The sequence below is a fragment of the Myotis lucifugus genome, unplaced genomic scaffold, assembly GCF_000147115.1.
Source record: "Myotis lucifugus unplaced genomic scaffold, Myoluc2.0 scaffold_167, whole genome shotgun sequence".
Classification (NCBI taxonomy): domain Eukaryota; kingdom Metazoa; phylum Chordata; class Mammalia; order Chiroptera; family Vespertilionidae; genus Myotis; species Myotis lucifugus.
In genome coordinates this window covers 768,797-779,561 of record NW_005871215.1, presented here as the reverse complement: position 1 = coordinate 779,561, position 10,765 = coordinate 768,797, and the positions used below count along the sequence as shown (strand labels likewise).

The 10,765-nt window shown below is 48.1% G+C and overlaps 1 protein-coding gene across 1 annotated transcript; it reads left to right on the top strand.

Annotated features, from left to right (window-relative positions):
* The first annotated feature begins 8,649 nt into the window (after window positions 1-8,649).
* On the top strand, window positions 8,650-10,226 carry KCNA1 (potassium voltage-gated channel subfamily A member 1). Its single transcript, XM_023759942.1, has one exon. It carries the CDS (start codon window positions 8,680-8,682, stop codon window positions 10,165-10,167), a length of 1,488 nt encoding a protein of 495 aa, XP_023615710.1. The 5' UTR covers window positions 8,650-8,679; the 3' UTR covers window positions 10,168-10,226.
* The last annotated feature ends 539 nt before the right edge of the window (window positions 10,227-10,765 follow it).

Below are 10,765 nucleotides of genomic sequence, written 5' to 3'. Positions count from 1 at the left end.
ATTGATCTTAGAGAGGAAGGGAGAGAGAGTTTATTGAAAGAGGATCATTGATTGGCTGCCTCCTGTATGGCTCCTACTGGGGATTGAGCCTACAACCCAGACATGTGCCCTTCACTGGAATCGAACCTGGGACCCTTCAGTCTGCAGGCTGATGCTCTATCCACTGATCCAAATCAGCTAAGGTCTTTGTGTTTTCATGTAAGTTTTAGAATCAGCTTTATTTAGAAGCAATTTTTGTGAACAAGTCTTTTGGCATTGTGATTAAGGCTATGTTTGGGAAAAATTGACATCATAACAATATTGAGTCTTCCAACCCATAATCATAGTATATCTTTCCATGTATTTAGGTCTTCTTTAATTTCTCTCAGCAATGTTTTGTAGTTTCCCAATGTTTTGTAGATCTTATAAGTGACATATTTTGTTACATTAATCTGTAAGTATTTTATGTTTTTTGATGTTTTTATAAATGCTAGCTAGAGCTACTATTGATTTTTGTATATTTACCTCGTATCCTTCAGCCTTACTAAATTAATTTATTATTTTTAGTAACTGTTTTGTAGAATCTTTCGAATTTTACACATACACAACCATGCTGTCTATGAATGTGAAGAACAGTTTTACCTCTTCCACTCCAATCTGTGTGCCTCTTATTTCTTTTTATTACTTTATTGCATTGACTAGGACTTTGATACAATGTTGAACAGAAGTGACAAGAGTGACTATCATTGCCTTGTTCTCAATCTTAGTGGGAAGTCTTCAACCTTTTTACCATTAAGTGTTATATTTGTTATAGTTTTTTTATAGTTGTCCTTTATCAGTTTGAGGAAATTCTATTTCCAGTTGTTCTAAAAGACTTGTTTTGTTTTGATCATGATGGATGTTAACTTTCATCAAATAGCTTTCCTGCATCTAATGACAGTCCCTATGATTACCCTAATGGAGTGAGTTGCATTGACTTCTTTTTGACTATCAAATCAACTCAGCCTCCTGGAGTGTTACTACATACCCATGTGTAACTTAATGTTCAGCAACAGACTCTGGTGCTTTTCCTCTGTGGAACTACTTCCTCTTCAGTACTTCCCCTCATAACTTTCAGCTACCTCAGCTTCACCAGACTCTAGTCTCTGTTTCCTAACTCAGTCAGAACAACAGGCTCTGCTTGGGTTCCATCTCCCTGTGTAGCCTCTGGAAAGTACCTCTAGGCAAACAGCCAGGGCAATCACAGAGTCCACTTCATTTGTTTCCCTTTTCTAAGAGATCTCAGTTCTGTCCTGCCTGTTACCCAGTGTTGCCTTATGTGTTTTATCCAGTGTCCTGGCTGGTTTTAGTGGGAGGAAAAGTCCAGTACTAGTTATTCACCTGTGATTGAATGCTAAAGTTGGCTGTAAGGATTCTTACATTTTTTCTTTTCTCTGATTCTTGAGTATGTAGGGCCTGCTTTGCCTTGGTGAATGTTTTTAAAGATCTGTCTAATGAAATGGTCACTTTTTCTTAAAGCTGGCATTTCATAGAAATTTAACTCTATGCCAGCCACAGATCAGTACTTGATTTGCATTTTATTCCCATAGCAGCCTATGATATTGATATTACATTTTACAAATATGGAGATGAAGATGTAAAATGATGGAGTGACTTGTCCAAGATCAGAGTGATTGAATTAGAACTCATCTCTGATTTTAAATCCTAGGCTTTTTAACTCTTCCAATATAACCTCCCTTTGAGATTTTGATATAACTCACTTTGAACTCATAAATAAAATTATCAACTTGTACCAAAAATGTGTGTACAATTTCAGAGGGTTCACAGACACCTGGAGCCCATCCATAAATAAGCCCAATCATAAGTGCCAACAGGAGGAGCCCTGGCTAATGTAGCCATCCATACTACTCATTGTCATTGTAAACCCTTGGTGGACTTCTGAACTTTCCTCCCTGCCTCCTGTGGTTCTATATTACCTTTTACAATTATACTTCATACCTTGTAAGACTACTATTTCTCTGTCTGTGACTCTGCCCTCAGCAGGATCTGAGGTGAGTCCACATGGATACATTTTTGCCTGGTAAGACCCCTTCTTCTCATGCCATGTCATGCCTTATCCCTACATAACACTTAAGAAACAGATCCTAAAACAGAGACTATTTTTAGAACTAGTTTCACATTTTACCATAAATGATCATCAGAACTAATTCTATTATGACTCACTTCTGAGTTTACCTCAGACACTCGGGCCTGGTCACTGAAATTCATCATCCATCACCATAGGTGAGCTGATGGTACTGCCAGGCGATCCTGCTTCATTTCCTATATCCTTTCACTTTCCTATTCTCCTGGGTTAGTTCACATTTTTTCCCTCCAGCTTCCAAAACCTTCTTCCCATCCTACTTTTAGCTGGTGACTTTGCTTCCTTTTTTACTGAGAAAATTGCTTCTGGTTGCATAAGTGAATGTCTACAAACTCCCACAAACACACCTACTAAACGACTGGTGTCTGAACTCTTCTCTCTCTCTCTCTCTCTCTCTTTTTCTCTCTCTCTCTCCCTCCCCCCCCTTTTCTGTAGACTAACTGGCCTTTTCAAGGCCAATCCCTTCTTTTGGATCTTAGATCCCATTCTCCTTTTGCCTTCTCAAGAACATTGCTCCAGTTTTTCCACTGCATCAACAATTTTTCCTTTCCTACTGAATCATTCCCACCAGCACACAATAATACATATTGTAATAGCTCTTGTCTTTTAAAAAAAGTCTTGTCACCCTTCATCTTTCTTCAGCTATTTCTCCATTTTTTACTTTCTCTATTGACCCAAAATCTCCAAGAGTTTATTTACCCACTATCATCAGTTCTTCTCTCTTCATCTCTTTTCAACTCAATTATTCTAAATTCAATAGTCAGTTCTAAGTTCCTCATTCTACTTATCCTATTAGTAATATTCAACAAAATTGATCTCTCTCTCCTTCTTAAAACACTATAATCATTTGCTTTTGCAAATACCTGCTCTCCTGGTTTGCTTGCCCTCCTACTCACTCTTTCTTGCTCTTCTTTGCTGACTCTTTCTCCTTTTATTGGCCTCTAAGAATGAGGATATCCTGAGGCACAATCTCTGGACATTTCCTCTTCTCTTCCTAGCTTCATGCCAAGTGCTCTGGTTCAATGCCCTAGCTTAACTACCATCTATGCCAGTAGTTCCCAATGGGGATGATTTTGCCCCCCAAGAGACATCTGACAATGTCTGAAGACATGTTTGGTTGTCACAACTGGGAGCAGGTGCTATTGTCAGCTAGAGGTAGAGGCCAGGGATGCTGTTGAACATCCTAAAATGCATAGGATAACAAAACAAAAATGCCCTCCACAACCAAAACGTATCCAGCCCAAATATCAACAGTGTCAAGGCTGAGAAACCCTCATTGGCCCAGTCATCTGAACTCTAGGCTAATATGCCCAATTTCCTATTAACATTGTCATTTGGATTTTTAACAGATAGCTCAGACTTAACATATCTCAAACTGAAGTTTGGATTCCCTCTGCCTCAGCTCAGGTTCCATAGAAAACAACCTGAGACAGGATTGACGCTTTAATGGCAGGTGTGATCCCTAGGGAACTGAGAGAAAAGAGAAAAGTGAGATAAAAAAGGATAGTGTGCAATTCAAGGTGGTGAGTTACCAAGCTTTCCACTGCTTCATGAGCCACAAAGAGATGCAGCCTTGTCATTAGACTATGTGGTTGTTTGTCTCTGAAATGAATAAAAGGAGAAGGAATTTGTCTATAGGCTTCAACTTATCTCATATCTCCTACTGGGCAAGCTCCCACTGCTCCATTGAGTTAATGCCTCCATATGGCTGCGTTGTTCACCTGGATTTTTGCAGTCTTGAGGAATCCAGATTCCACTCATTGCAGTGTGGTCAACCTCAGGAAGCAGAGCTCTGTGCCCACACAGAGTTGGCTGTCTCAGCAGTGGCTGAGGCAGTACAAGTGGCCACAGGCAAGAAGATTGGAAAGGTGCCCTAACTGGTTTGGCTCAGTGGATAGAGCGTCGGCCTGCGGACTGAAGGATCCCGGGTTCGATTCCGGTCAAGGGCATGCACCTTGGTTGCGGGCACATCCCCAGTAGTGGGTGTGCAGGAGGCAGCTGATCGATGTTTCTCTCTCAGCAATGTTTCTAACTCTCTATCCCTCTCCCTTCTTCTCTGTAAAAAATCAATAAAATATTTTTTTAAAAAAACATAAGAAGATTGGAGAGGCAGAGAGAATCCGAGAAGGGGCCTCAACTGCCCAATATAGTAATACCTAAGGTACACGAGATACCAGACTCTGGGTAGCTCACATTATGACCATCCAATCAAAGCTTCCAGTAAATGACATTACCATCTACCTAGTTACAAACCTAGGATATATTCTTGAAACATGTCTTTGCCCCACATCCAAAATCCTGCCGTCTCTATTTTTTAAATGTGATCCTATGCCAATCCCTTCTCATAAGCCTATCACTATCTTCCTTATTTAAGCCATTATTGCCTGTGCTACTTAATAACCTCCAACCTCATGCCTCATTTCCTGTAGCCAGAATAATCTTTACAAACAGTAAATCTTATTATATTACTTCATGGATCCAAGTCCTCCAATAGCTTCCATTGCACTCAGAATAAAATAAAATATTCTTACACTGGCCTGAGATGCCCTGTACTCTCTGCCCTCTGCCTAGTTTTCCAACCTACCTTCTACAGCAGCCTCCCTGTCACTCCCTTCTAGCTGCATTGTCTCCCTAACATGTTAAGCTTGCCCTTGCCTTAGCACCTTTGCATTGGCTCTTACACCTATCCTGATCTTCCTAGTCCTTGCTCTCTCTCTTCTTGAGGTTCTTTATTGAAATATTACCTCTACAGAGAGCTTGCCACTGCTTCATGAGCCTTCCTGGCCATGTCAATCTGTATTTGTTCGTCTCTATCCCCTTTTCTTAATTTTCTTTACCTAACATTATAATGTGTGGTTTATCTGTTCATTATCTGTTTCTCCCACCAGAATATGATCTATGTGAGGTCTGAGACCTAGTGTGCCTTAGTTATTACTGTGTCTCCAATGCTACAATATGTCTAACTCATAGTTGGGGCTGAGCAAATATTTGTTGAATGAATAGATATCTCCCAACCCTTACCAACGGCGGGCTTGTATTAAGAATGATGAGTCCCCAGCTTAACAATTTTCTCCCAGTTCCTTAGCGGTCCAGTCTTGCTCTAAACCAGTGATGGTGAACCTATGACACGCGTGTCAGAGGTGACACGCGAACTCATTTTTTTGGTTGATTTTTCTTTGTTAAATGGCATTTAAATATATAAAATAAATATCAAAAATATAAGTCTTTGTTTTACTATGGTTGCAAATATCAAAAAATTTCTATATGTGATGCGGCACCAGAGTTAAGTTAGGGTTTTTCAAAATACTGACACGCCGAGCTCAAAAGGTTCGCCATCACTGCAAACACTTCTATCCGCTAGGGATGTGGCAAAGCTCCTGATCTTACCATGCACCCTAATAAAGCCCCACATTTAGTGACCTGTGATCCCACTCAGCCTGCGAATCTCTTCTGGAAAGGCAATCGCCAAAAGCTGAATCTGGGCAAGTGCATCCACAGGAGTCTAGGCTCTAGGGAGATGACAGTCGCAAAGGTGTTTAAAGAAGGAAGGGAGCGGGAGGCCCAGGAGCAGAGTAGGGAAGCCAGGATTGCCAGGACCTGGTCCGAAAATGTCTGTCAGGTCCAGCAGGTTATTTGTGATGGGGCTTTAACAGCAGCAGCTGCAATCACAGCAGTAGCAGCAGCAAAAACAAGGGACTTGACAGTACTGTAGCGCAAAGCTTTATGGTTTCTTTCTTTTTCTTTTATTTATTTAGCAGTAAAGCAGGAGTGCAGAAAGGTAGAATTAGTGGGATAGCATATGTGTGTGGAAAGTGGGAAAAGGGCAGAGCTTTGCTCCTAAAGGAAAAGCTGGGGTAGGGATCCGGAGGAGCCGCGGGAACAAATACTTTTATTTTGCTGTAAAGAAGGCTGGAGCCTGAATCTGGGGGAGGGACTTAACTAGTTCCGTACCCAGAATTATTGCACTGCCTGGGCAACCCCGCCGAGGCCCCTGCTTTCCACTAGCCACCAGGGAGCGGAGAGCTCGCAGCTATCGGCTTTGATTACAGAGGTGGGCGGCACAGGCAGGAGGTACGGAGATCCGGTCGTGCGAAGGGGTGGTCCAACGCAGCGGGCGGGACCAATCGGCAGCGACTCCGGGCTCCGGCAGCTCCTTGGAGACTCGCCGCATTCCAAGTGCCGGCTCTGCTGGCTGCTGGCTTTCGCGCCGCCGCCGAGGCGCAGCGCCCCTGGGGGCACTGCTGGTGCTGCATTCGGTGGTGCACCACGCACACCCTGGCTGGTGCTGCCCTGCGCCTCTGTGCGGACCCTTTCCCCAAGAAGTTGCGCGCCTTGCATGTGGCCCTGTGGAGGCTCTAGGCCGGGAAAAGAAGCTGCGGGAGGAGGAACATGGTGGGAGGTGGGCAGGCGACTTGCTTCTCAGATTAGTTCCAATTAGCACCCGGTTGGCAGATCACCGCACTAAACCATGAAGCCTTTGGCGGTTGGCCATATTATCAGTATTTAAAAATAATCTGATCTTAAGAAAACTTGCAACTCCCGTCGCGGGTCAAAGAGGGACACACTCTCAACATCACCTCCTCGCAGTGACACGGTGTAAAACAAGCCCAGGTGATCCCCAACTGCAGAGCTCTCCCTCAAGTCCGCATCTCTCCGAGAACGGCGGGGAGAAGCGGGGTCGGCTCTGCCAAGAGCGCCCGGCGGGAGGGGCGAGATGGCACGCCGAACGCGGCCAGCAACGCGGATTACTGTGGGACTGCACAAACGCAACCCCGTCCGAGGAGTTTTGCCAGGAACACCGCCGCCTGCATTGCGTCGGACCTGACCATTTGAAACGTGCAATTCCCGGGGAAGGTCACGGCCAGGGACCTTGCGTGTGCGGGGCTGCGGGCCATAGGAAAGAAGAATTGGGTCTGCTTTTCTGGCAGAAGGAAAAAGCTGTGCTGGCAAGAGTGGGAACTGAATGCAACCCCCCTCTGTGGAACCACCCCCTCATATTTTCCATCTACCTCCTTGCTCCTGCCCTCCCCCGCCCTCCCCAACCTACGCCCGGGTGGGCCAATCGCAGCTCCGCATTCCAGGCGCTTTCTCAGGTTTCTGCTGATCTTGCAGCGCCCAGAAATGGACCGAGCGGACCGGCCACCGCTCGCATCCTGCCCCACTCGGCACTCGTAACCGCTCCCGGCGCACCGCGGAGCCCTGGCGAGGTTCACACGGGGGTGCGGGAAGCGGAGGGCACCTGAGAGCCATGTAGACCCAAGCTTTCGCTCGCCCGCCTCCGTTGGGATCGCATCAAGGACTCCCAAAGTGTTCGGAGGGGGCGAGGGTGCCGTGTTCCGTCATTTGCTTCAGAGCTTCGGGAGAGGGTGGCATTTTGCTTTTCCGCCTCGCATCCCCCGGAACTCCCTGCACCAGAGAGAGGACGGCGTCTCCAGGTTGCTGACAGCGGGTGAGAATGGGGACGGGGAATGGACATTTCCCCGCAGTGGCTCAGAAAGGCGACTGTCCAGCTGAAGGGGCATAGGACCAGGGAGCGAGGGCGGCGAATTTGCCCCGGCGCCTCGCGGCGGCGGCTGCGGCGGCGGCCGCGGCTCCCGCCCGGGTCCTGCCAGAGCGACCTGCCGCATTCCCACTCGGGCTCTCCTTCCACTCAGCACCGCCCCTGCGCCAAGCCGGCCGGCCAGGTAGGGGGCTCCCCAGTTCGGGGCTGCAGAAGCGGGGGTTGGGTGAGAGGTGGGGGCAGCTGGGGGTGTGGGGGTGCTGCCTGGGACCTGGAGCTCCCCCAGCGCCTCCAGGCGCTTTTTTCCGATCTCTAGTTTAACGAAGTTGTAAACAGATCGGCTGCGGGGCATTTGGGAAAGTGGGATGGAAGAACCCCAAACTTGGATTTCCGGGTGTCTGTGTGTGTCTGTCTGTGTGTCTGTCCAGCAACAGTCCAGTGCTTTCTGGAAAAAACAGGGGTCTGTGCTCTTCGGTGTCTGTAGGTCCGTCCCATCTGAATGCTTCTGATTTTCTACTTCCGTATCACTTTCTATTTCTCTGCAGCGTCCATCGATCGCCCTGGTGGGAGCTTAGAAGGCGGCAGGCGAAGAGGGGTAGGAGGGGGGAGAGCCGAGGAGAAGCAGAGGGGGTGTCAGGAGAGGGGCTCTGCCGAGCTGGCTCTGCACCGGTCCTAGGAGGGCTCGCGGAGGGGAGGGGAGGCCAGGGTGACCCCCGAAGCGATGGCCCTGCCCTCTAGAACAGCACTGCGTTAAGGCACCTCGGACCAGGACGAAACACCAACCCTCCCCCATCCCAACTCGCTGCAAAAAAAGCTGCACCCTCTGCTGCAGGCGAGGGGTTTCCAAACTCAGCCAAAGGCAGGGTGGAGGGAAAGGGAGCCAGAAGCAAAGAGGCAGATCTCTGGCCCTGCGCTCTTTGAAGCCCCTCCCCCCTGAGCGTGGGGGAGACGCGCACTCCGGTGGGGGGGGCGCTTGGGTCCCCCCCACCCCTCCCCTCTCCGTCCTCCCCACCGCCCGCCTTCCCCTGGCCTCTCACCCCTGCACGTGGCTTCCACCATGACGGTGATGTCTGGGGAGAACGCAGACGAGGCGTCGGCCACCCCGGGCCACCCCCAGGACGGCAGCTACCCGCGGCTGGCCGACCACGAGGACCACGAGTGCTGCGAGCGCGTGGTGATCAACATCTCCGGGCTGCGCTTCGAGACGCAGCTCAAGACCCTGGCGCAGTTCCCCAACACGCTGCTGGGGAACCCCAAGAAGCGCATGCGCTACTTCGACCCGCTGAGGAACGAGTACTTCTTCGACCGCAACCGGCCCAGCTTCGACGCCATCCTCTACTACTACCAGTCGGGGGGCCGGCTGCGGAGGCCGGTCAACGTGCCGCTGGACATGTTCTCCGAGGAGATCAAGTTCTATGAGCTGGGCGAGGAGGCCATGGAGAAGTTCCGGGAGGACGAGGGGTTCATCAAGGAGGAGGAGCGCCCCCTGCCCGAGAAGGAGTACCAGCGCCAGGTGTGGCTGCTCTTCGAGTACCCGGAGAGCTCGGGGGCCGCCCGCGTCATCGCCATCGTCTCGGTCATGGTCATCCTCATCTCCATCGTCATCTTTTGCCTGGAGACGCTGCCTGAGCTGAAGGATGATAAGGACTTCACGGGCACTGTCCACCGCATCGACAACACCACGGTGATCTACACCTCCAACTTCTTCACGGACCCCTTCTTCATCGTGGAAACCCTGTGCATCATCTGGTTCTCCTTTGAGCTGGTGGTGCGCTTCTTCGCCTGCCCCAGCAAGGCGGACTTCTTCAAGAACATCATGAACTTCATCGACATCGTGGCCATCATCCCCTATTTCATCACCCTGGGCACCGAGATAGCTGAGCAGGAGGGGAACCAGAAGGGCGAGCAGGCCACCTCGCTGGCCATCCTCAGGGTCATCCGCTTGGTAAGGGTTTTTAGAATCTTCAAACTCTCCCGCCACTCTAAGGGCCTCCAGATCCTGGGCCAGACCCTCAAGGCTAGTATGCGAGAGCTAGGGCTGCTCATCTTTTTCCTCTTCATTGGGGTCATACTGTTCTCGAGTGCAGTGTACTTTGCCGAGGCGGAAGAAGCTGAGTCGCACTTCTCCAGTATCCCCGATGCTTTCTGGTGGGCGGTGGTATCCATGACCACTGTAGGATATGGTGACATGTACCCTGTGACAATTGGAGGCAAGATCGTGGGCTCCTTGTGTGCCATCGCTGGTGTGCTGACAATTGCCCTGCCCGTACCTGTCATTGTGTCCAATTTCAACTATTTCTACCACCGAGAAACTGAGGGGGAAGAGCAGGCTCAGCTGCTCCACGTTAGCTCCCCTAACTTAGCCTCTGACAGTGACCTCAGTCGGCGCAGTTCCTCTACTCTCAGCAAATCTGAGTACATGGAGATCGAAGAGGATATGAATAATAGCATAGCCCATTATAGACAGGCCAACATCAGAACTGGCAATTGCACCACAGCCAACCAAAACTGCGTTAATAAGAACAAACTACTGACCGATGTTTAAAAAGCCAAGCAAACAAAAAAGCCCCACTTAGCAGCTTGAAAGACTTAAAAGCAAAGCAAAAGCCCTGGTGACCCATGTCACTCTTTGTCGCTACTTTACTAGTCTTTGAAAGCTCTGTTTAACTGTCAATGCATTATTGCATTGTGGATTTTGGGGATGGCCAACCAGAAGCTTTCAAGATCCATTAAAAAAAACACCTATTTTCATTTTATTAAAAATGGGAAAAGAAAGTGTATTTTATAAAACTGGTTTAAAAAAATTCAGTCCATAAGCTAGTCTAGGTAAAATAAGATTCATATGCTTCCCAAGACCGAAACATTTGTAATCCTTGGCCTTCTTTAACTTTTTCTTTTAACTAAGAACCAGGTGATCACTTAGAAATATAAAATTAAAAGTTGCATGGGACTCCAATAAAAAAAAATCTTTGCAAACTGCACAGTACATTTAAGACAGTGCATCTGTTGATATATAATATGATATACCAGCTAAAGTGGGTAACGAACAATGCTATTTTGGTCCACTGAACTGCATATTATAAGGTGGGGGGAAAAACAAACAGAATTACTTAAGACTGGTTCACAAAGCACCTTATCAACCT

Excerpts from the sequence above, each read along its gene's own strand:
- KCNA1 (XM_023759942.1), top strand. The coding sequence starts at position 8,680 with ATGACGGTGATGTCTGGGGAGAACGCAGACGAGGCGTCGGCCACCCCG.